This window comes from Marmota marmota, unplaced genomic scaffold (assembly GCF_001458135.2).
Source record: "Marmota marmota marmota unplaced genomic scaffold, marMar, whole genome shotgun sequence".
NCBI lineage: Eukaryota > Metazoa > Chordata > Mammalia > Rodentia > Sciuridae > Marmota > Marmota marmota.
The window spans coordinates 5,652,915-5,679,331 of record NW_026000171.1 but is presented as its reverse complement, the minus strand read 5'-3'; the positions used below and the strand labels follow the sequence as shown (position 1 = coordinate 5,679,331).

Here is a 26,417-nt window from a genome sequence, read left to right as displayed (position 1 = left end):
TATTTTATTCTTTTATTGCTGAGTAATATTCCATTGTGTATATATACCACAGTTTCTTTATCCATTCATCTATTGAAGGGCATCTAGGTTGTGAACTGTGCTGCTATGAACATTGATGTGGCTGTGTCCCTGTAGTATGCTGTTTTTAAGTCCTTTGAGTATAAACCAAGGAATGGGATAGCTGAGTCAAATGGTGGTTCTATTCCAAGTTTTCTAAGGAATCTCTATACTACTTTCCAGATTGATGCACCAATTTGCAGTCCCATTAGCAATGTGTGAGTACGCCTTTTCCCCCACATCCTCACCAATACTTATTGTTGCTTGTATTCTTGATAACTGCCATTCTGCAGGAGATAGAGTAGTTTTGATTTGCATTTCTCTAAGTACTAGAGATGTTGAAATTTTTTTCATATATTTGTTGATCAATTGTGTATCTTCTTCTGAGAAGTGTCTTTTCAGCTCCTTAGCCCACTTATTGATTGGTTTATTTGTTTTTTTGGTGTTAAATTTTTTGAGTTCTTTATATAGCCTCGAGATTAGTGCTCTGACTTGTGTAGTCTCTTGCACTTCTAATCCCATGTTAGTATCTGCTCCTTGGAGGACCAAACTCACCCATACAATAAAGGTGCTGAAAAGTTCTATAGTTATGAAATTTAGATTTAACACAATTTCCCACCCATTTAGAAAATAACATACCTCTTTTTTGTGGAATATATATTAAAAGTTTTTTTTCAATTTTGCCATTGAAATGGGAGGTTTGAAACAACTGTTAGAAAATTTGGGCTCTAGATTCTGGATCCTCTGCTAATAAAAATAACTAATAGTAGCATGACATTTCCATGACAGAATTTTGAGATGGCCCAGAAAATTCCAGGTCCCTTATAACCACACACTTTCAGTTAGTTATTCAATCAAGCAGTAATCTAGGCATTGATATGGAGGAATTTTGAAGATGTAGTAAGGTCCCAAATCAGTTGACCTTGAAGTAGGGAGATTCTCCCAGTACACCTGTCCTAATCCCAGAAACCCTTTGCATCTGGGTCTACAGGTCAGATGTAGAAGAAAGAGAGTTTCAAAGCATGAGAGAATCAATAAGAAAAGTGACTGATTTCTTTGAAGATGGTGTATGAGGGCTACACTTGGTGCTTTGAACATAAATGAACATAAACCAAGGAATGGGATAGCTGAGTCAAATGGTGGTTCTAGTCCAAGTTTTCTAAGGAATCTCTATATTACTTGCTGCTCTGCCACAGTGGCTTACTTTAAAACTGACATTTTTTTTCTTTCTATTCTTCCTCTCCATTCTCCCTAACCTTGGAGGAAGTAAGATTACCCTCTTCCCATCCTAGGGTGAGTTATCTGTCTTTAAACACATGTACTATGGTAATGAAGTCTTGTAGAACTTCAGGGATGGTGCCAGAAGATGTAAGAAACAGCCATCTTTCAAAGATACAAGTGAATTTGATCCCTGAAGTGTAGCCTTTGAACCATTTCTCTAAAAGGTGGGTAGTCTCTAGGTGCTAAGACTGACTGATAGCCAGCAAAGAAATAGGGAACTCAATTCTACAACCAACGGGAATAAAATCTGCGGTAGTTTGTGTACAACAGAAGAAAATTAACTGGCCTTCCCACTGTGCTTTTATAGGCATCACCTTGAGCCCCATCCTGATCTGGTGAGGCAGGTGGTTTTCTCCATTTTACAGATTAGAAAAATGAGACTCAGGAAAGATGGGTAATTGGTTCAAAGCCTTTCAGTTGACTAGTATCCTTTGAGACTTGAGTGCCAGGGTCCTCAACAGGCTCTTCTCTTTCCAGCACACAAAGTTGGTGGAGAACGCATAGGATGCATCCTGTCTTCTTCTGGGGCTGCTGGAGGTATATAGAAGCAAAGTGCCAAGGACTGTGTACAGGCAAAGGGCCCATTATTTCTAGTCAAGACTGTGAGTGCTCTTAAGCAAATGCCCTTCTGTGTCTCAGTAATCTCCTCTAGCACACTGCTGAGCTGTCCTAGGGGGATTCATGAGTTTTCTTTGGGTCTCACCATAGTCTAGTTATACTTAACTAGGTTAAGAAACCTAAATTACTTGTCCATCAAAAAACAGGGCACTTCCTACACAGAATGCCTAGAAATTCCCTCTACATATACTGGCTTTTTGAGGAGGAGGCAGGGCCAGATTCTTCCTGATCAGCCTAGAGCCTTGAGCCAACAAATCAAGTTCACAAAAGGTCTCCTGGGTCATACTGCTCCTTTTGACTGTACTTTCTCTCTTCCAGAACTCTTTCTCACACCCAAGTTCTACTTTCCTGCAGAAATCTACTGCTCTTTTCACTATCCTGGATCAACATGGTTCTTAGATCCCTCTTTCTAAGGCTTGCTTAATGCAGGAATCTTTCACTGATTTTGAATTGTTTATTTTTGGTGATGGAGATTGAACCTAGGGCCTATTTATTTATTTGTTTTGTTATCGATATGAGGTCGTTCACTTTTGCTCAGGCTGCCCCAATTTCTGGGCTCAAGTGATCCTCCTGCATCAGCCTCCAAGTAGGTGAGACTTCAGAAGTGAACCACCACCACACCTAGTCTGAGCAAGATCTTGGTTGTGGCTTGGATATGAAGTGTCCCCCTCAAATCTCCTGTGTTAATGTAGGAATGTTCAGAGTAAAAAAAAATTATGAGAGCTGTAACCTAATTAGTGGATTAATTCACTTGATGAATTAATAATTTGAAAGGATTACTGTTCTGGGTGGTAACTATTGGCAAGTGGTGTACAGTTGGGGGGTTGGGTCACTGGGACATGCCATTGGGTATTTCTATTTTATCCCCCTAGCTCTTGTTCTTCACCCCTCCTCCTATGTGCGTCCTCTCTCTCCGCTTCCTGGTTGCCTGAACTGAGAGGTTTTCCTCCACTATGCCCTTCTGCCACGATATTCTGCCTCATCTTGGTCCCAGAGAAATGGATCTGGCTGACCACAGACTAAACCTCTGAAACATATGAGTCCAAAATAAATTGTGCTTGTCAGATATTTTGGTCACAGAATGAAAAGCTAACACAATTCTCTTGATCTAGGGACCAGGGATGAGATTCAGAGGGTCTGTATGAGAAATTCTGTGCAAATGTGTATTTCATCAGACCTAAAAGGGATCTGAGTCACCAGATTGAGAATTGCTTCCCCAAAGTCCCATAAAACCTAGGCTGTTCAGCATTTTTAGGTGTTTTGTGAAATATTCATATCCCAGTCCCTGGACAAGAGTCCTTTCAGGCTCTGTAGGAACTGATTACAGCAAGTCTGAGAAATATAAGGATGTTTCATTTAAGGGAGCATTTCCCAGGCACAAGAAGGACTTTTCTATGGACTGTGATCTCATGCCATGGGAGCAAGCATCTTCTCATCTATCTCAAATGTTATCTAGCAATTGGCCCAGAAAAGAATTCTATGCTCAAACGGTCCTTTGAATCCCCTCTCCTGCTTTCTGGTAAATGTCTGCATTACTCTTTTTTTATGACAAGTAGAAAATATATATGTTTATGATGTCTGACATAATGTTTTGAAAAATGTTTGTTGTGGAATGACTAAACTGAGATAATTAACATGCATGATCTCACATGCTTGTTTTTGTGGTGAGAACAGAATCTACTCTCAGCCATTTCAGGAATACAATACATTGTTACTAACTATAATTAGCAAGTTACACAGTAGATCCCTTTGAACCCATTCCTACTAACTAAAGTTTTGTCTCCTGTGACCAACATCTCCTAGATTCCCTGATAACCTCTATTCTTCTCTGTATCTACCAGTTCAACTTCAGATTCCACATATAAGTGATATCATGTGGTATATTTCTGTGCCTAGTTTAGTTCATGTTTTAGTCAGCTTTTTCACTACTGTAACTAAAAGATCTTACCAGGACAATTTTAAGAGAAAAAGTTTATTTGGGGACTTATGGTTGTTTATTTAATGAAATGTCTTCCTGGTTTATTCACATTGTCAGGATTGAAGCTTTTCTTTTTCAAGGCTGAAAAATTTCCTATTGTGTGTGTGTGTGTGTGTGTGTATATATATATATATATATATATATATATATATATATATATATATATATTACATTTTCTTCACCCATCCATCTGCTCATGGACAATTAGATTGATTCCATATCTTGACTTTTGTCAATAAATACTTCAATGATCATGGGAGAGTAAGTATCTTAGAGGGAAGGCTTTAAACTTTTCACCATTTTGTATGATAGTATATGTCCTTTATTGCACTGATGTATATTCATTCTGGACTTTTTTTTATAACAAAATGATGTCACATACTTTCTCTGCTTCTACTCAGATAATCATGTGGGTTTTGTCCTTTATTCTGTTAGTGTGCTATATCTTTTGTGTGTGTGTGTGCGTGTGCACACGCGTGCATTATTAAGATGATCATTTATAAGGGTATAACTTGGCACTGACATTCATTTATTCAGCCATATTTTTTAAAATTTTATTTATTCTTTTTAGATATACATGACAGTAGAATGTATTTTGGCATATTATACATACCTGGAATATAACAGTCTAATTATGATTCTATTCTTGTAGTTGTACATGATGCAGAGTTACCCTGGTCGTGAATTCAAATACAAGAATAGGAAAATTATGTTCTATTAATTCTATTCTCTTTCCTGTTCTCCTCCCCCTCCCTTCCATTTGTTTCCCTTTGTGTATTCCAATGAACCTCTATTCTTTCCCTCTCCACACACTGGAAAGAATATTTGGTCTTTGGTTTGGGGGGGGGGACTGGCTTATTTCACTTAGCATCATATTCTCCATTTCCATCCATTTACTGGCAAATCCCATGATTTCATTCTTCTTTATGGATAATATTTCACTGAGTATATATACCATGTTTTCTTTATGTAGTCATTTCTTGAAGGACACCATAGCTTGGCTATTGTAAATTGAGCTACTATAACATTGATGTGGCTGTGTCACTGTATTATCCTGATTTTAAGTCCTTTGGGTATATGTGAAGGAGTGGGATAACTGGGTAAAATGGTGGTTCCATTCCAAGTTTTCTCAGGAAACTCCATTCTGCTTTCTAGAGCAGTTGTACCAACTTGCAATCCCACCAGCAATATATGAGTGTACCTTTTCCCCCACATCCTTGCCAACATTTAATGTTACTTGTATTCTTGATAATTGCCATTCTGACTGGAGTGAGATGGAATCTCAGTGTAGCTTTAATTTGCTTTTCTTTAATTGCTAGAGATGTTGAACCTTTTTTCATATATATATATATATATTATATATATATATAAATTACCATATTTCTTTTGTGAAACATCTGTTAAGTTCCTTTGCACATTTATTAATTTTTGAGTTCTTTGTATATCCTGGAGATTAATGCTCTATCTAAGGTGCAAGATGGTAGATTTTATTGCATTCTGAAGGCTCTGTCTTCATGTTCTTGGGTTTTGTTTTTCTGTTTTGTGCTTTAGGAGTCTTGTTAAGGAAGTAACTTCATAAGCCTAATTTTTTTCTATTAGGTACAGGATCTCTGTTTTAGTGTCTGTCCTTCCACTTTGTGTTGAGTTTTGTGCAGGGTGAGAGATAGGGGTTCAATTTCATTCTACATATGGATTTACAGTTTCCCCAGCACCATCTGTTGAAGAGTCAGTCTTTTCTCCAATGTATGTTTATGGGTACCTGGGTCTAATGTGAGATACATTATTTATGTGGGTATGTCTGTGTGTCTTCTATTCTGTTCCATTGGTCTTCATGTCTGCTTTGGTGCCAATACCATGCTGTTTTTGCTACTATAGCTCTGTAGTATAATTTAAGTTCTGGTATTATGATGCCTCCTGCATCACTTTTCTCACTAAGAATTGCTTTGACTATTCTGGGCCTCTTGTTTTTCCAAATGAATTTCATGACTGCTTTTTTTAAAATATTTTTTTAGTTGTAGATAGACACAATACCTTTATTTATTTTTGTTGTGCTTAGAATTGAACCCAGTGCCACGCATGTGCTAGGCAAACGCTTTACCACTGAGTCAAAAACTCAGCCCCATGAATGCTTTTTCTATTTGTATTAAGAACATCATTGGGGTTTTAATGGCCATTTTGATAATATTAATTCATGGAGATCTTTCCATTATCTGAGGTCTTCTTCAATTTCTTACAGTGTTCTGTAGTTTTCATTGTAGAAGTCTTTTGCCTCTCCTGTTATATTGATTCCCAAGTATTTTATTTTCCTTGAGGCTATTCTGAATGGGATAGGTTTTTTTTTAGTTTTTTTTAATGGCTGTTGATTTTGTATCCTGCTAGTTTACTGAATTCATTTATGAGTTCTAGAAGCTTTCTGGTAGAGTTTTTGTGTCTTCTGAATATAGAATTATGTTGTCAGCAAAAAGGGATAATTTGAGCTCTTCTTTTCCTACTCATATCCCTTTCTTTTGTCTAATTGCTCTAGCTAGGGTTTCAAGGACTATGTTGAAAAGGAGTGGTGAAAGAGGAAATCCCTGTCTTGTTCCAGTTTTTAGAGAAAATTCTTCCAATTTTTCTCATTTAGAATGATGTTGGCCTTGTATTTATCACATATAGCTTTTATAATATTGAGGTATGCTCCTATTATCCCTAGTTTTTCTAGTGTTTTGTGCATGAATGGATGCTGAATTTTGTCAAACGCTTTTTCTGCATCTATTGAGATAATCCTGTGATTCTTGTCTTTTTATTTTTAAGTTTGTTCTAATTAATTATATATGACAGTAGAATGCATTTTGAAATATATTTATATATATATAAAAAATAACTTCTCATTCTCTGGTTGTACGTGATGTAGAATCACACCAGTTGATTCATGTCTTTAAGTCTACTGAAGTAGTGAATTATGCTTATTGATTTCTATATTTTGAACAAAACTTGCATCCCTGGGATCCCCATCATGATGCACTATGTTTTTAATGTTTTTTTATACAATTTGCCAGGATTTTATTGAGAATTTTGCATCTATGCTCATCAGGGATATTGGTCTAATGTTTTCTTTCCTTGATGTGTCTTTTTTTAAATTTTGGTATTGGGATGATACTATCTTAATAGAATGAGTCTGTATGTTCCCTCCTTTTCTATTTCATTGAATAATTTGAGGAGGATTGGTGTTAATTCTTCTTTGAAGGTCTGGTAGAACGAAGTTTAGAATCCATCTGGTCCTCAGTTTTTATTTGTGCATAGGCTTTTTATGGTGTCCAATTTCATTGCTTGAAATTGATCTGTTTAAATTTTCTGTGTCCAATTGATTCAATTTGGATAGGTCATATGTCTCTAAAAATTTGCCACTGTCTTCAAGATTTTCTATTTTATTTGTACTCCAAATAGTACAGCCTGTGTTCAGAGTATATGTTTTCAAAATAACTCCTCATTATCATCTGTATTTCAATGTCATTCTTGGTAATATTTCCTTTTTCATCATAAATTTTAGTAATTTGAGTTTTCTTTTTCTCCATTAGCTTGGCTAAGTGTTAATCAACTTTTTTTCTTTCATCAATTGTTTCAATTTTATTAAGTTTGGCTCTGATTTTTATTATTTCCTGTCTTCTACTGCTTTGGTGTTGATTTGTTATTCTTCTTCTAGGGCTTTGAGATGTGAATTTCAATTATTTGTTTGTTGACTTTCTAGTCTTTGAATGAATGAGCAATGTAAAGTTCATTTACTCTTAGAACTTCTTTCATTATATCCCAGAGAGTTTGATACATTTTGTTGCTATTCTCATTTAGCTGTATTTTTATTTCATCCTGATTTCTTCAGCTATTCACTGGTCATTAAATGTTGTATTATTTGATCTCCAGGGAGTAGCTTCTATTTTTTGTTTTATCAGTAATTTACAATTTTATTCCATTATATGATAAAATTCAAGGTATTATCTCTCTATTTTTGTATTTACTAAGAGTTGCTTTGTGGCCTAAGATATGGTCTATTTTAGAGAACAATCCATGTGATGCTGAGAAGAAAGTGTATTCAGTCATTGATGGATGAAATATTCTCTATATGTCTGTCAAGTCTAAATTATTAATTTTATTTTTTAGTTCTATGGCTTCTTTAGTTTTTGTTTTGAAGATGTTATCAGTTGGTTAGAGATGCATGTTGAAGTCACCCAGTATTATTGAATTGTGATCTATTTGATTGAGAAGGGTTTTGTGTTGTACGTAGATGCTCCACTGTTTAGGGCATAATTGTTTAAGAGAATTACTAATAATTCTCTTAAGCAGTATGAAATGTCCTTCTTTGCCCTTCTGATTAAACTTTTAAATTCGAAGTCTACTTTATCTGATATGAAGATAGAAACCTCTGCTTGTTTAAGGGACCCATGTGAATGGGAAGTTTTTTCCCTTCCTTTTGCCTTCAGTCTGTGGATATCTTTGTGTCACAAGTGAGTCTCTTGGGGACAACATATTGTTGGATCTTGTTTCTGAATCCAATCTGCCAGTCTATGTCTTTTGGCTGATGAGTTTAGGCCATTTATATTCAATGTTATTACTGAGAAGTGATTTGTATTCCCTGTCATTTCTGAATTATTTCTGGTTTTTAACTCAAATTAGCTTCTCTTTTGCTTGACTGTTCTTCTAGTGTGTTTCCTTCCTTTGCTTGTTTTCATTTCTTAAATAAATATTTTGTTGTGAATTCTTTTAACTTTGACCATTGGGCCCTGGGTTCAATTCTCAGCACAAAATAAGGAAGAAGAAGAGGAAGAGGAAGAGAAAGGAAAGATAGCATAACAGATAAACATGGAAGGTTTTTATTTCATCTTCAAATCTGAACCTTAGTTTTGCAGGGTATAGTATTCTTGGTTGGCATCCATTATCTTTCAGAATTTGGTATATATTATTCCAAGACCTCTTAGCTTTAAGTGTTTGGGTTGAAAAATCATCTGAGATACAAATTGGTTTCCCTCTAAATATGGCTTGTCACACTTTTCTTTAATACCTACAAATGAACAGCAGAGTGACAGCTAGTTTGGCAAAGGCAACAAGAAATGTCAAAAGGAGAAAAGGAAATACCTGGATTATGTCATACTCTACAGTAATGACTAAAGAAGCATGAAGAAATATAAAACTAGCAAAACAATAAAGGGGATTCTCCTTTATTGGAATTTTTTAAAAACAACTCAGTTGGAAGTAAAAAAAAAAAGGAGAAAAGAGAGAAATTGGGGACATGGAAAATGTGCCATACTTAGCAAGTGCTTTGAAAAGATGATAGATGTAAGTCCAAATAGTACAGCCTGTGTTCAGTGTAAATTTATTACATGTCATGTTCTGATTAAAAGAAAAATATGTTGTTAGAGTGATTTTTAAAAAAACTGGGCTGGGAATGTAGTTCAGTGGTACAGCACTTCCATAGCATGCATGAGGCCCTGGAATAGCATGCCAATCCCCTAGGTTGGATCCTCAGAACTACAGAAGGGGAGGGGGGAGAGGGGGGGGAGAAGAAGAAGGAGGAGGAGGAGGAGGAGGAGGAAAACCAACCATATGCTGTTTATAAGAAGACATATCTCAAATACAGATGGATTAAGATAAAAGAAAGAGCAAAGATATGCAAACATTAATCAAAAGAAAGCTATCATAGATTTGGGAATGTAGTTCAGTGGCAGAACATTTGCCTAACATATAAGCGGCCCTGGGTTCAATTCTCAGCACAAAATAAGGAGGAAGAGGAGAAAGAGAAGGAGGAGGAGGAGGAGAAAGGAAAGCTAGCATAACCAGATAAACAACAGAGAAAAGAGCCTTACTAAGGAGAACACTTCACATAAATAAAAGATTTAATTCACCAGGAATGTATGCTAATTCATTCTCATTCTCTCTCTCTCTCTCTCTCTCTCTCTCTCTCTCTCTCCTGTACTGGGGATCAAATCCAGGGTCTCAGGTATGCAAAACACATCCTTTACTACTCAGCTACATTTCTGGTTAAGATATAAAGTCAATAGTAATACATATTTGAAAAATATGACTTGTAAAATTGATATAACAGACTTGTATAGAACACTACATTCAATAACTACAGAGTGTATTCTCCTCTAGCACACAAACCAACATATAAAAATAGATGATATGCTGAGTGCTAAAGTCGGTTTCCACTGATTTCAACAATTAAATTCATATAGATCATGTTTTCTTCCCATAATGTAATTAGGCTTGAAATAACGGAACAATAACTTTTGAAACATTATACATTTGAAAATTCAGAAACACATTTCTTAAACAATTAGAAAATATTTCAACTGAAGGATAAAAAATATTACATATCAAAATTGCTGAGATGCAACATATACAGTGCTTACAGAGGAATTTATAGCATTCAATACGGCTACTGTTTGAGTGTTTAATGTCCCTCCAGAATTCATATTGAAACTTAATTTACAGTATAATAGTATTGAATGGTGTGGCCTTTAGTAGATAAATGTTCTGTCCTCATAAATAAATTAGTGTCTTACAAAAGAGCTGGAGAGAACTAGATAGGCCTATTTTGCCTTCCTGCCTTCAGGATGTGAGGACACGGCAACAATCTGCCTTCTTAGGAGCAGAGACTAGGCTCTTACCAGACACCAAAACTGACAGAGCCTTGATCTTGGGCTTCCCAGCCTCCAGAACTGTGAAAAATAAATTTCTATTATTTTAAACTATCCAGGATTTAATATAGCAACATGAATGAACTAAGACAAATAAGAGAATTCATTTGGAGTAAAATAAATGTTTTGGGGTTTTTTTGTAATTAAAAGTTACTGTTGTATGCTTGTAATCCCAGCTACTCAGGAGAATGAGTCAGGATGATCACAAGTTCAAGGACAACCTGGGAAAATTAGCAAAACCCCTATCTCATAATAAAAGATTATATTAAGGCCTGGATTGATGCTTAGTGGAAGAGCACTTACATAGCATGAGTGAAGCCCTGGGTTCAATACCTAGGGTTTTTTTTGGGGGGGTGGGGGGGGAAACAAGAAAGATAACAAGCCCTAAAAAAGTGAAAAACAGCAGGCAAATAAACCTCACTATGTTGATTGTGAAAACAGAAAGAAATTATTTCAGATGACTTTTAAATACAATATTTTGATTGTACAATTCTGATGATATACCTTCTAAGGACTTAAAGAAAAAAACTCAAGAATACCTTAAGCTATATTCAGCAATCTTACAAATATTGGCATATCATGCTGAAAATATCTATCTATATACATATATCTATATAAATAATCTATATTTATATAGCTACATGTATATATAGCCAGATATATCTATAGATATAGCCATATAGATATAGAGATTATTTTTATCCTAAAGAAAAAAGGAGAGATTGAAACTCAAAGAAGGTGCTGGCACGGTGGTGTGCATTTATAGTCCTGACTACTCAAGAGATTGAGGAAGGGAGATCTCTTAAGCCCAAGAGTTCAAGACAAGCTCGGGTAACAGAGAAAGACCCCATCTCTAAAAATTAAAGATATAACCCTGTTTCTCATCTATCAATTCACTGAATCTCTGCTCCAAATCTCCCCTTAAACTCTTCATTTAATAATACTGTAGGAACTGCACCTTGGAACATTTCTTCTTTGTCAGCTGACATAATGTTAAGCTTCAGTAGTATAGAGGGAAAAATAGAAGGAAAAGGCTTTATTCTTCCTGTTTTCACCTACTCTGGAGCATATGTATAGCATATGTATATACAAATGCATGGAGCATGCGTAGGACCCCTGAGGTGCTCATTGTCCCACACACTTTGCTGCCAGTCTCAGTCCATGGTTTCTTGATCACTGTCCTTGAACTGAGTGCAACCCAGAAAAACAAGTGTGTGTAGCAGCTTCATCTGTTATAGTCAAAAGCTAAGCCACCAAAATGCCCTAAAATAGGCTAAACAAATTGTAGTACATCCATACCATGGAATACTATTCGGCAATTAAAAAGTAACAAACTTGGGTTTCAGCTAGTTTTCTCACTGCTCTGACTAAAGCAAGCTGTTCTAGTTGTCTTTTTCACTTTTGAAACTAAAAGACCCAATAAGAACAATTTTAAAGGAGAAAAAATTTGTTTTGGTGCTCACAGTTTCAGAGGTCTCAGTTCATAGATGGCTGGCTCCATTACTCTAGGCCCAAGATGTGGCAGAACATGGCTGAACAGTGTGGTGGAGAAAAGTAGCTTAGGGCATGGCCATCAGGAAGCAGAGAGCAAGTTCTGATCAATAAAGATAAAATATATACATATCCCAAAGTCATGCCTAATACCTATCTCCTCCAGCCACACCCTACCTGCCTACAGTTACCACCCAGTTAATCCCTATCAGAGAATTAATGCACTAACTAGGTTAAGGCTATCATAACCCAATCATTTCACCTCTAAACTTTTCTTCATTGTTACATGAACTTTTGGGGGACACCTCATATATAAATCATGTATACAGAGAATTTCACCTGTAGGTATATGTAGAAAGTACCAAAGATAAATATATTGTTGAAAGAGAAATGATGCAATGATGACAGCAGTATATACTATGTAAATCAACTATGCTGTTAAATTAATAAAAGCAGGAACTCAGATACCAAATAAACAAACAAACAAGCAAAATGAAGATCAGTAGAGAAAAGAGAATAGGAGGAGGGAGGAGGGTAGGGAAAGTGGGAAACAGGGATTTAAATTCTATGTATGTATAATTTGGTCACAATGAATCCTAATACTATGTGTAACTGTGATGCTCTATATAAAAAAAAAAGAGAGAGACAGATGGCTTGAGGGCAATTCAGGAATTTGCAAGACCATACCTACTGCAGAGCTCAAGAGTCTGGAAGGGAAAATGCCTTTGAAAAGAGATTATGGGTCACCCTGCTTGTGGAGGGTGGCCTAGAAGTTGTTTCATCATACTTAGCTGCCTAAACACTCAGATGCCATGGAAACCATGAATCCAGAGGGTTCAGCTAAAGCACAAGCTAGCAGAAGATCTTGGCATCATCCATGTAGTGCTGATTCTGCATAAATTCAGAATGCTAGAGTTGGAGGGTCATGGAGGCTTCCAACTCAATTTCAAATGAAGTTCTGGGAGGCCATACAAAATTACCAGAGTCAAAGTCCTTGCAGGCTGCCCTAAGAGGGTGATGTGTGAAGCTGAAACCAAGATGGACTGTCAGCTGAAAAAAACTGCTGTCTACAGATATGACCAAGCTAAAAAAGAGCCCATGCACACTGTTAACTAGCAAAGCAAAAGAGGCAGTGTTCCCCCAGCTCTTTGGAAATACTATCTCACCTCAATATAGCCTATATGCTGTATGCCAAGTTATAGGACCTGCTTGCCTAGCCAGGAGAATTGGTACTGAAAAGTGAATAACTTGATCATATGGTTCAGAAGCTTTTGGAGTTTTTTGGAGTCTGTAGGAGAAATTTTGAGAATTTTAGAGATGAAGGCTAGAAAAGATTTAGATTATTGTAAGTGGAGCGCAATGGGTAACTCTAGTGGGAATTCAAAAATCCAGAATGCTGATAGGACTGTGGATAGTAAAGACTGGGCTCATGAGGTTTCAGAGGGAAAGGAAGACTCTATGGGAAATTTGGTCCTGTTTTGGTCCCATCTGTTCTTTCTATGCTCAGATGTTGCTGCAGCCATTGTCTAAGAAGTCCTGGCTTTTGCTCAAGCTAGCAAAAGACCTTGGCATTGTCCATGTAGTTTTGGTTCTGCAGTAAAGATGCTGAACTTAAGGGATCATTGTGGCTTCCACCTCAATTTAGAAGGCCTAGATGCCAGACAGTGTATGAGAGTTGGGATCCCTGTGGGCAGCCCCTGAGAGTACAATGTGTGAAGCTGCAAAAGAGACCCCAGGATCAAAAGTTGTCAGAAAAGGTGTCAGAAATTATGCCAGTTATGGGAATGTTTGCCAAGAAAAACTGCCAGCTCTGGGTAGAGCCAGCCTAAAAGAGAAATCATGTGGACTGTAACTGGCAAGGTCATCAGGGTGGAGCTGCCCAAATTCTTTGGTGATCACATCTCACCAGCATTTGCCTTGGATGCTGGTTGTGGAACTACAAGGCCTGTTTGCCCAGCTGGATTTCACTCTTGTTATGGTTCCATCTCTCATTCTATACCCCTATTCCTGTATTTTTAGGCATGTTTACTTTGTGCTCCTATATATTGGCTATAGGTCACTTGCTTTTAATCTTTATAAGAACTTACAGTAAAGAGTGTGCCTTAAGCCTCAAATGAGCTTTTGTGCTTGGATTTCTGAGGAATGATGACACTGTTAAAGACTATGGGGATACTTGGGAGATTGAGTAAATGCATTTTGTATTGTGAAATGGACTTGAGATTTTGGGATTGGGGCAAAATGTCATGGTTTAGATATGAGGTTTCTCCCAATATCTCCTAATAAATAGATTAATTCATCAAATGAATTAATAATTTGAATGGATTGCTGGTATATGAAAGCATGGCTGGAGGAAGTGAAATCACTCAAACTTTTATAGTTTGCATATAAGATGTCCCACAAAAGCTCATGTGTGAGACAGTGCAGGGACATTCAGATGAAATGGTTAGAGTATGAGAGCTTTAACCTAATCACTGGATTAATTCTGATATGAAATAACTAAATGATAATAGGTTGGGGATGACTAGAGGAGATCTATAGATGTGCCTTTGGGGTTTACCTAAGCTGCTTTCTTCCACCACCACATTTCTTCTTTCATGGTGGAAGAAAACAGCTTAGGTAAACCCCAAATATGAGCCCAAATAAACTTTTCCACCTATAATTTTTCTTGCCAGGTATTTTAGTCACAGTGACCAAAAAAAATAACTAAAACTGAAAGTGACTAACCTAACCATGTGGTTCAGAAGCTTTTGGACTTTTTTGGAGTCTGTGGGAAGAATTTTGAGAATTTTAGAGATTAAGGCTAGAAAAGATTTAAATTGTTGAAAGCAGAGTTTAATGGGTGACTCTAGTGGGAGTTCAAAAGACCAGAATGCTGATAGGACTGTGGACAGTAAAGACTGGGCTCATGAGGTTTCAGAGGGAAAGGAAGACTCTATTTGACTTTGGACTAGAGGTCATTCATGTTATCCTCTGACAAAGAAATGTGTACATTTAGTCCATGTCCTGAGACTTTTTTGTGAGGTTAGTTTTAAAGGTGATGTACTAATTAATTAATCTGGTAGAGGTAATTTTAAGGCAGTACAGCATTCAGGCAGTGGCATGTGTATTGCTAGAAGCTATTAACCAAATTTACTGTGATAATCAGGAGCAGAAAGCAGAAAATAAAGATTTGGAAAGCTTGCAGTTTAGTCATAAAAGAGCAAGTACATCAGAGTAAAGATGTGGTTGTTGTAGATGTTATAGCCACTAAAGAAATACTAACTATCCCAGCACAGTGGCGAAAGGCTGTAATCCCAGTGGTTTGAGAGGCTGAGGCAGGAGGAGCACAAGCTCAAAGCATCAGCAACTTAGCAAGATCCTAAGCAATTTAGTGAGACCCTGTCTTAAAATAAAAAACTAAGAAGAGTTGGGGATATGGCTCAGTGGTTTAGCATCCCTTGGTTCAATCCTTGGGACAAAAAAAAAATACTTTCTATCCAGAAACAATGGGACAGATGGCAATGGACTGGCAAGACCACACCTATCTCAGGCTCAAGAGTGTAAAAATAAAAATTCCTTAAGAAGAGACCATGGGAACACCCTGCTTGCATGGGGCAAGGAGGGCCTAGAATGTTATTTAACCATGTACAGGCACTCAGGTACTTGGAGGGTGCTATAGACAAGTACTAGGAGGCTTGAATATTGCTCCAGATAATGGCAGACCTTGGTGGCAACAACATGGAGCTGGTTCTGAAGGAATGAAGGATGTTAGAATTAGGGAGTTTTCACTGAAATTTCAAAGGGAGGCCTGGGAGACCAGGCAAAGTGTAACAGGATCAGAGTCACTATGGGGCTGTCTCTGACAGGGTGATGCATGAAGAAGTGAGAAGAAAGTGAAGGCTGCAGTGGAAACCCCCACCCCAATTACAAATGGCAGTACAGTGGAATGTCTGTTGCAGGAATTGAGCAGAGCTAAGCCAAGAGAGAGGCCATGTGAGATGCAACCAGAAAGACCACAGAAAGAGAGATACACAAGCCCTTTGGAGAGAACATCATGATTCCATGTTCCCCAGATGCTGGAAACAGTTACACGACTTATTTGCCCAGCTGGATTTTTGTCTTGCTTTGATCTCATCCTTTTTCTTTTTTTTAATTTTTTTTAGTTGTAAATGGACACAATACCTTTATTTTGTTTGTTCAGTTTTTTTTAATGTGGTGCTGAGAATCAAACCCAGTGCCTCACACGTTAGGCAAGCGCTCTACCGCTGAGCCACAACCCCAGCCCCAATCCCATCCTTCTTTCTATGTCTCTATTTATCCCTTATGGAATAGAAATGTTTACTCTGTGCCATTATACATTGGATAAATTTAACTTTACAGGGGAAAAGAGATGAAAGTTTGCCTTCAATCTCAGAAGAGATTTTAGACTTGAACTTTTGGGCAATTCTGGGGACTCTTGGAAATGGACTAAATATATTTTGAATTGTGAGATGTGCATGAAAACTTGGGGCTCAGGGTGGAATGTTATGGTTTGGATATTAGGTGTTCACATGTACACTCAGAAAAATGAGAAATTATGTCCCATTGATATATCAAAGTGCATGAATGTATTCTACTGTCATGCAAACTAATTAAAACAAATTTAAAATGTTTTTTTTAACTCTAAATATAGGGATGTTTACCTTAGATGGTTTGATTATGAGAGCTTTAATCACTATATTGATCTACTGATATGGATTAACTAGGTAGTAACTATAGGCAGGTAGGGTGTGGCTAGAGGAGATAGGCATAACTTTTGGGTTAATATTTTGTCCCTGGTGAGCACAACTCTCTGCTGGCTATATCCTATGTTCTTCTCCTCTACTATGCCCTTCTGCCATGACTTTTGCCTTACCTTAGGCCTAGAGTTATGGAGTCAGCCATCTATGGACTGAGACCTCTGACATCATGAGCCAAAATAAATTTTTTCACCTCTAATTTTTCTTGTCAGGTCACAGCAATAAAAAAGTTAACTAAACAGGGTGCATGTATTGGGGATTCTATATTTTGTCTCTCTCTCCAATTCCTTGCAGCCTTGGGCTGAGCTTTCTTCCTCCACACCTTATACTAAGATGTTCTGCTTCAACTCAGGCCCAGAGCATTCAGGTTGGCTGACCTGAATGAACTGAACCTCTGAAACTGTGAGCCCAAATAAACTTTCAAGGTGTTCTTGTAAGATATTTTGGTCACAACCATAAAAAGCTAACATGGGATTTACATCTAGTATGTGGATGTACAGGAAAAAATTGAAAACTAAGTTTCATGATGTTTGCTACCCTGTGTCTTTTTTCATGGGTAACATTTCCCAAATGGTGAAGGACATACTTTCCAAAGTTGTTCTAGTCACTCATGCTTGCCTTTGGATCCCAGGAATTTGGAAGAAAGCCAGCTAGCCTTGGGGTGAGAAAATGTTTGCCTGACAAATGTATCTGCCCATAACCAACAATTCCCTAGGAAGATAAAGGACAAGAAGCATAATGTATCTTCCATGGTCAAAATGGCACAACCCATTGGACAAAAGCACTGATATGTCCACAAACAAATGGAAAAAGTATTGGTTCCCAGCTTTAAATATTCTCAGTGATTCCTATGCAGCTGCATTTTAGATAGGCTCAACTTGTTTAATTGGATGTTTAGACATTGGTACTAAAATCTCTGCTGACCTTCCATCTGAATTGCTGTTTGAGAAGGAATTCAGAAACTTGGAACCAACTTGAGATTTTGTTTTAATGATTCTCATCAATATCTATTTCCCGTTTGACAGTCCTAAACAGGTGCTTCTTTCTCTTTCTGGTTTTGATGCCAAAACCTCTGAGGAAGTTACTGCTGATTTGGCTCAGCCTGGAAGCATAGGAACCCTGGATCTTCACATCTTCATCTATTTTTTTCAGGATAGCATTGGCTATCACCTTGATAGCATCTCTGGGATCATTCTTCACACATTCAAGAGCTGAAACCAGAAGGAGGTCAACTCAGACTCTGGATCCCTGAAGATTGTCTACCTAGCCCCACTCAGGGCCTACCCAAATGATAGGCCATTATCGTGCAACTCCACTTAGAATCATTCTTGGATTGTAAAAAAGTAATGCTGGTTTCATTATAGAAAACATATTAAAGAATGTTTTTTAAAAATGGAAAGGATAGCTGGATAGAATACTGAGTTCCTGTTGCCTCAGCTATTTATCAGATTGAGGCAGAAGGATTGCTTAAGCCCAGGAGTTCCTGGTCAGCCTGGGCAACATAACAAGACCCCATTTAAAAAAAATGTGGGGAGAAGGAAGAGGAATCAAGAACCCTGTGAAAAAATACTGCTAATATTTTGGTACCTATCCTTGCAGGGCTTTTTTTATATTAAAGATAGAACTTTACAAAAAATAACATTTTTTCTTCCCATAAGATTTACCTGTTTACAGTATAAGATCAAATCACAGGATTGTCATTTTTATGAACCCTCATTACTGGATAATTAAACTGTCTCTAATTTTTCACTGCTATACATAAGAATCATTAATTCATTTGTCAACTATTATTGAGTTCTTCCTATCACCAGGCACTGCTAGGTGCGGTGCATACAGTAGTAAACAAGAAAGATAGATTTCCCACCCTGGCCAAAATCTCTCTACAGATTTAATTCAACTCCTATTCAAGGTTCTGATGACATTAAAAAGTTATGAAATTCATATGGAAAAATAAGAAGCCCAGAATAGCCAAAGAAATCTTTAGCAAGAAAAGTGAAATAGGAAGCATTACAATACCAGACCTTAAATTAATACTACAGAGCTATAGTAATAAAAAATAGCATGGTTCTGACACCAAAACAAACATGAAGACCAATAGAATAGAAGACAAACCCACATAAATACAGTTACCTCATAATAAACAAAGGTGCCATAAACATACATCGGAGAAAAGATAGTCTCTTCAACAAGTAGTGCTGGGAAAACTGGAAACCCATATGTAACAAAATCCAATTAGTCCCCTGTCACCCTTGCACAAGGACCTGTGCATTAGACCAGAGACTCTACACCTACTAGAAGGAAAAGTAGGCTCAAGTCTCCATCATGTCAGCTTAGGAACTGAATTCCTCAACAAGACTCCTAAAGCACAAGAAGTAAAATAAATAATCAATAAATGACATGGAATCAAACTAAAAAGCTTCTTCACAACAAATAAAACAATCAATAACATGAAGAGAGAATGGGACAAATCTTTGCCACCTGCACCTCAGGTAGAGCTTTAATCTCCAGGATATATATAAAAAAACTCAAAAAAAAATAATAATACCAAAAAAACAAATAACCCAATGAATAAATAGGCAAAGGAACCGAACAGATACTTCACAGAAGAAGAAATATGAATAGTCAATAAATATATTTAAAAATGTTCAACTTCACACAATTAGAGAAAAGCAAATTAGAACTATGCACACCATGATTCCATCTCACTCCAGTCAAAATGGCAATTATAAAAAATCCAAGTAACATTAAATGTTGGCAAGGATTTAGGAGAAAAGGCACATTCATACATTGCTGGTGGGATGCAAATTGGTGCAATCACTCTGGAACGCAATATAGAGTTTCCTCAGAAAACTTGGAATGGAACCACAATTTTATCCAGTTTTCCCACTCCTCAGCATATACCCAAAGGACTTAAAATCAGCATACTATAGTGACACAGCCACATAAATGTTCATGGGGTCAATTCACAATAGCCAAGCTATCAAACCAACCTAGGTGCCCTTCAATAGATTAATGGATAAAGAAAATGTAATATATAAACACAATGGAATATTACTCAGCCATAAAGAAGAATGTATTATGGCATTTGCCAGTAAATGGATGGAACTAGAGACTGTTATGCTAAGTTAATCCCCAAAAATAAGCCAGTTCCTCAAAACTCATACTGGTTTTTTCAGTAATTAACTTCTGTGCCCTGGGAGAAATGATTCAGATCTGCATTTAGGAGAGTTGTAAATTAAGGCTAGTAAATGCTTCTCTGAAGTGTTTCTAACTATAGAGACATTAGAAAATAAACTGGTAGCCTCAGAGGTTTGGATGAAATGCCTCAAACCAGTTCCCAATTCTTGGATAGTTTGTATTCTACTCCATTATACTTTTTTTCATGTTTTGTTTTTTAAAAGAATCATTTAGAAACATGTACTATTTATAGATGGGATAATATGAAGTCTTGGATTTAATTCAAAATAACCCTGCCAGGGACAGGGTATAGGTGGGAAAAAAATAAAAAAAAAAAACAAGGTTGACCACGAGTTGATACCTGCTGTATCTGGGGTACAGGTACAGGGAGTTGATGATAATATTCTCTGTATTTCTGTCAATGTAAAGATAAGCTACAAAGAACAAAAATTAGAATGGCCTCAGGCTTCTCAAACATAACAAAGCAAGCCAGAAAACACTAGTATAATATCTCCAAAGTGTTGAGAGAAAGTAATTGTTGATCTAGAATTGTGTCAAATTGTCTTATTCCTTTGAGAATCCTTACATTAAAAAAAACATCTACCAAGAGTCTGAATATTAAATATTAGCATCCCAGAAATTTCTTGGGGCTGGGGCTGTAGCTCAGTGGTAGAGTACTTGTCTAGCATGTGTGAGGCACTGAGTTCAATCTTCAGCACCATATAAAAATAAATAAATAAAATAAAGGTCCATCTACAACTAAAATTTTTTTTAAAAAAAGGAATTTCTACAAGATCTACTCCAGGATAAATAAAAATGTTCCCTAAAAGATGGTCAGAGAAACAAAAAGGAATGGTGAAGAATACCTAAAACAGTTCGTGCAAAATAATAATAACAATCATAGTATCTAAATTCTGGGTTAAAAATAGAACAAAAATATTTGCTAACTAAAGCATAGAAATTAGATTCTATAATTTGGGTATTAAATGTCCCCAAAAGGCCCATGTATTGGAGGGTGGGCCTTCCACCTGCAGAGCTATTGGGAAGTGGTGGAACCTTTTAGGAAGTGGACCCAGTAGAAGGAAGGTGTACCTTAGAAGTGGGTATTGGGACCCCAACCCTTTTCTAGCTCTCTTTGCTTCCCTAACATAGAACTATTGGGAGGAGGTGCAACCTATAGGAGGAAAGAGGGGACTAGTCTTAGGACATTGAATGTGCCCTCCAAGGGGGTTGTATAACCACAGCCTCTTCCTCTTTCTCTCTCTTTGATTCCTGGTGACCATGAAGTGAATAGTTTCTCTAGTATGTGCTCCCCACCTTGATCTGCTATCTGGCCATAGATCTAAGGCCATAGGTCTAAAGCAATGGAGATAATCAGTCATGAACTCAAAACTTCAAAACCATGAGCCAAATAAACTTTCCCCCTTATTAACTTGATTTTTGTCACATATTTATTATAGTTACATAAAGCTGACTAACACAATATATGTTATATATACTGTATATATACATATGTATACAAGTTGTATGTATATATATATATGTGTGTGTGTGTATATATATACAATAATCCATGTATATGTATATATATGATGTATGAATACACACACACACACACACACGTGTGTATCTATTACACAGAAAAATAATACAAGACAACACAGCACACAGGAAGAGAGAAGACTAGATTGGACACAGAGTACATGGAACTTTACCCTTATTGATAATGCTTCCATTTCTCTGCAAAGAGAATATATTCATGTGTTTCTTCTAAATATAAATAACACTAAAATATTTTAATGCCATATAAAAGAAAAAACACTGCAAGTTCTTTAAGGGCAGGGACAATCTTGTCTTCAACACTACTGCAGTGAAAGCACCTACACCACATAATGTTCAATGACTGCAAGGATATATCACCAAAATATGAGCATTGTTTCTATCTTACTAGGAAAACAGCAAATAATTTGTTTCTCTCTTCCATTTTCTCCATTCTGTACTATTTTATATTACACTTAGATGATAAAGATAGATTTCAAAAGAATGACACATGTCCTTAAGACATGTCCTCCATCCTGCACTGGATCTTACCCCACCCCTAGTGGAACTCAGAACCCAGGTACAAGGTCCAGACTCACCATGTCGTATCAGCTGTACATCATCATCATGTATGCAATTCATGTTTATGCTCTTGGTTGTTAATCCTAAAGGCAGAACAGATAGAAAAATCTTTCTATAATTCCTGGGCCTTTGGGCTGACTTTTTCCCCAGGATCAGTGGTGGGAAAAAAAAAAAAAAGGATATTTACAACCAGTGGTAGCAAAGAATATTTCGTTTTTTATTATTTGTTCTAATTAGTTATACATGACAGCAGAATGCATTTTGATTCATTGTACACAAATGAGGCACATTTTTTCATTTCTCTAGTTGTACACGATGTGGCGTCACACTATATGTGAAGTCATTCATGTACCTAGGATAATCATGTCCATCTCATTCCACCATCTTTAGTAAAGAATATTTCTAAGAGAAGATTTGCATCCTGGATATGTCTTAGTAAAAGAAAAATTCTAGGTTACAGGAGGGACTGTGACCCAAAAGTTATCATCCATAGGTGACAAGCAGAGCATTAGATGAAGGTGTTGAACTTTATGGGATTCCTACACCAACAGAAAGATGCACAAGGGGCACAAGGCAACAAATTTGCCAAGATGAAATATGCATTGCCAATCAACATAGAAAAAAATTTAACTTGGATGCCGATAAAGACATAATTAATCAAAAACAACACAACACACAGGAGTAGAGAAGAACACTAGACTGAACAGAGAGTACATGGAACTTTACCCTTATTGATAATGCTCCCATTTCTCTGCAAAGAGAACATATATATATGTATTTCTTCTAAATATAAATAACACTAAAATATTTTTTCACTTATTAAATTAATGATTTAAAAAATAATACTCAGGGTTGGCAAATGTCTGTAGAAATGAATACTCACGTATACTACTGCTGAAAATTACTTGAGCTTTTCAGAGAGCATTTTAGCAATAAACATCAAAATTCTGCAAACTCTTTGGCCTAGTATTTGTACTTTAAATTTTGTACTTTAAATCCATGATGGCTTGCAGAGATTTTGCCACTGCATACCTGCTTAAAAATATTTTTAAATATACAGTCTCAATATTCAAAAGTATGGACTGATTAAATTTTTCCATAAATCCATGAAACAGAATTAATATTATACAACTATAAAAATACTGTTGAAGCTATATAAATACTATGCATTTGTGATATAGCAAGGGAAAAAACAATATAACAAACTGTCTTTTAAAAGTATTTGTTGTGGGAAGGGATATGGATATGTAGCACATTCTTAGGGAATAGTCTCTAGAATCAGTAGTGACTAAATCCAAATGGTGAAATTTTTGGCATTATTTACATCAATCTTTTTGCCAATATAAATTGCATACGTTTTTTTACTTAAACACATGCAGCTAATTGTAGTTTGAAGCAAAAATATTTTGGAAAATCCATGGGGTCTTAATGGAAGCAATTGTTTTTCTCCTCTTTCAAATGACACTTCTCTTGTCCACAAGGCTGACTCCAGATGGTGTAGTGGAACCCACACAGAGCTGGGGTACAGGAGCATAGTCTCCTCTTCTTCCTCTGGACCTTTCTAAAGCAGAATTTGGGGCTGGATCACATGTCAACCTATCCAATCAGGTCAAGACTAGGAAAGGAGGTCATCTGCTCTGTCACACCATGGTTCTGACCTAGCCCTTTGGCAGAAGATGCTCCCCTGCCAAAGAGGGGAGAGAGGAGTTGCCAGGTGCCACTGCCTTACCTATGAAATTGACTGCAGCTGCCCTTAGGAAGGGCTGTGGTCGCTTCAGGAAGCCAAAGCTCTGGAATAGTAAGTCCCCAAGTTGATGATATTTGTGCTGGCCCACCTGTGGAGCCACAGATGGGTGGTACTGAGCAGGAGAGGGCAGGTCTGGGATTACTGCAGATCTCTTCATAGCAGCACCAGCTCACCCTTGTCCACGGAACCTGCAGACTCCATCATCCCAACCCCTCCCACCCCAGCAGACTCAACGGAAAGTTCATAAAGAGAAACCTGCTCCATGAAAGAGAAGAGAATAAGGACAAAGAACTAATGTGGAGCTAAAGACACAGTTGTTCATTACTACCCAAATTGCTAAGCCCTTAATTATTTATTTTCAGAGAGCATTTTAGCAATAAACATCAAAATTCTGCAAAATCTGCGTAGACTCTGATTCCTAATCTCTGGCTTGTCCTTGATTTCTTAAGAGCCACAGACCCTAAACATGATGACTACCAACCTAAAATCCTGCCCACATCTCTTTCACCCACTTTAACCAGAATATCTCTATCCTATCACAATCCAGTAATCTGGCAGGATCTTTCAGCCTCTAAGGAAAAGATTGTGATTCTGGGAAGATCAATTACAGACACCAGGACATTATCATCCTAAATGTGGATTCTCAGAATTGATTGGTGAAAAAGAACAGGGCTAAGGAACAGAAGAAAGCTGCCTTCTGTCAGCCTTCCCTGTTTTGTCCTCCTAACACATGGCCAATATGAACATTTTCTTAAAAATTTGTTTAGTTGTTGATAAGCCTTTATTTATTTGCAGTGCTGCGAATCGAACCCAGTGCCTCACACATGCCAGCAAGTGCTCTACCACTGAGCTACAACCCCATCCCCCAGTACGAACATTTTAACTGAGCTTTCTCAAGGACTCTCACTTACCAGGAATTTGCAAGTTTCTCCTACTACCTGGATGTGATCACTGAGTGTGGTATGCCGGAACGTCTCTGTGAGTGATGACCAGCCAAGCACGTGAGTCCACTCAGTCAGGGTCCCGCCACAGGCCTATGTGATAGAGAGAAGGGAATCCCCAAAACCCCACTACAATGATTCCCCAGGTCCAAGGGCTGAGTGGAAGACTGGAGCAGATCCAAGTGCCCAGATCCAGCCCAGAGGGTGAGGTCCAAGAGGCGGGGATGGACTGGACAGCCAAAGTTGGACTCATGACAAAGGAGACAAAGGGAAGAGCAAAGGTGGTATGCTATAGCAGAAAAGGGGAATGAGTCAGGCTTGGGGTTGGCAGAACAGAGGTGACTGGTACCTTAACCACCTCAATATTGTTGTCCTGAATGCTGAGCAGCAATGGGACTAGAAAAGTGAAGACCTCTTTGCGAACAAAGGACCCAGGCTTCAATTTGAAAATTCGGCGTAACATGTAACTTAGGGCAGAGATGGCTGAGATCCTCACTTGGTCCCTCTCCTGCCATGATGCACAAAATAGAGAAGAGATGGCAGTAGTTTCCTGGCCCTGTCTGGCCTGGCTTCGTTCCTCCCATATCTCACTGTCCATGTCCACAGCACACCCACTGCCTTGTGTTACATTATGTCAAGGTAACATGAGTTGAGTGTTTGAATAATTTTCTTTAGATCCCTACAGCTAGTAAATCAGGGAAGCTAGGTCTTCCTCTCAGTTCTGCCATGGACTATAAATCTACAGCTTCTAACTTTGTCCCCTTCTAAGGGTATAACTCAAGAAGGCCAAATTTTTAAACATAGAGTTATCCTACTTACACTATAAATAAAAGTGCTCAAACATACATTAGCTTGTGTCCATTTACAATGACCACAAGAATCTGAGTTTTGTACATTTTCAGGATTATATTAATTGAACAAATCTTTACTGAGTACCTATCATGAACTAGGCCCAATGTCAAATAATAGAGACATAGTGAAATAAGACAAGACAGTACCTGAACCAACAAAACAAAACAAAAGAAACATTGCAACAGTTGAATGTATACATTTTAGCATAATGGCAAAAAATAAATAAATAAAACAGAAAAAACGTCACATGTAGAGTAGCTCAAGATGAGTGAAGTCATCTCTTCCTACACCAAATCCCTACAAGAAATAGTACATATCTATTTTTAAGTTTATAATGGATGTGGACTACTAAACAGGATCCCTCCCCAGGAGGATGCATGATTTCTTGGAAAGACAAGCAGCTGAAAGAACTAGAATTCAAGTAGACATCATAGGTCAGAGCTGCTACAGAAGGAGGCAGTAGGTCTGGAAATACTCTGAGCTGGGGTGCTGTGAATATAAGAATTTCAGGAAACTCTAGGAAACCAATAGAGAGATTGAACAGTTCCCAGCTATCCAATAACATCCAGGAAGATCAGGAAGACTGCTACTGATTGCCTGTCCAACTATCCATGTACCACTGGATGTTCCCCCAGCAATAGCCATAATAATGATAGATTAATAGGTACCGCTTTCAACAAAATCTCTCATATGAAAATGCCAGAACTCACTATTAAGATTCAGCAC

The 26,417-nt window shown here is 37.3% G+C and overlaps 1 protein-coding gene and 1 long non-coding RNA gene across 2 annotated transcripts in view; both read right to left on the bottom strand.

The window, feature by feature from the left end:
- Window positions 1–399: 399 nt before the first annotated feature.
- On the bottom strand, window positions 400–16,464 carry LOC125611868. The gene is made up of 3 exons (XR_007342104.1): window positions 16,454–16,464; window positions 14,126–14,131; window positions 400–548 (listed from the first exon to the last, which is right to left on the bottom strand). It is a non-coding gene; the product is annotated as an uncharacterized LOC125611868 (long non-coding RNA).
- Window positions 16,465–17,840: 1,376 nt separating this feature from the next.
- The window catches only part of LOC125611871 (maestro heat-like repeat family member 5), a 28,026-nt gene continuing 19,449 nt past the window's right edge, over window positions 17,841–26,417 (bottom strand). The window contains exons 11-15 of the mRNA XM_048787564.1: window positions 25,189–25,347; window positions 24,810–24,932; window positions 23,881–23,986; window positions 22,169–22,234; window positions 17,841–18,064 (exon numbers count right to left, since the gene is read on the bottom strand). Coding sequence (XP_048643521.1) covers window positions 17,841–18,064; window positions 22,169–22,234; window positions 23,881–23,986; window positions 24,810–24,932; window positions 25,189–25,347 — 678 coding nt within the window. The remainder of the gene's footprint in view (window positions 18,065–22,168; window positions 22,235–23,880; window positions 23,987–24,809; window positions 24,933–25,188; window positions 25,348–26,417) is intronic.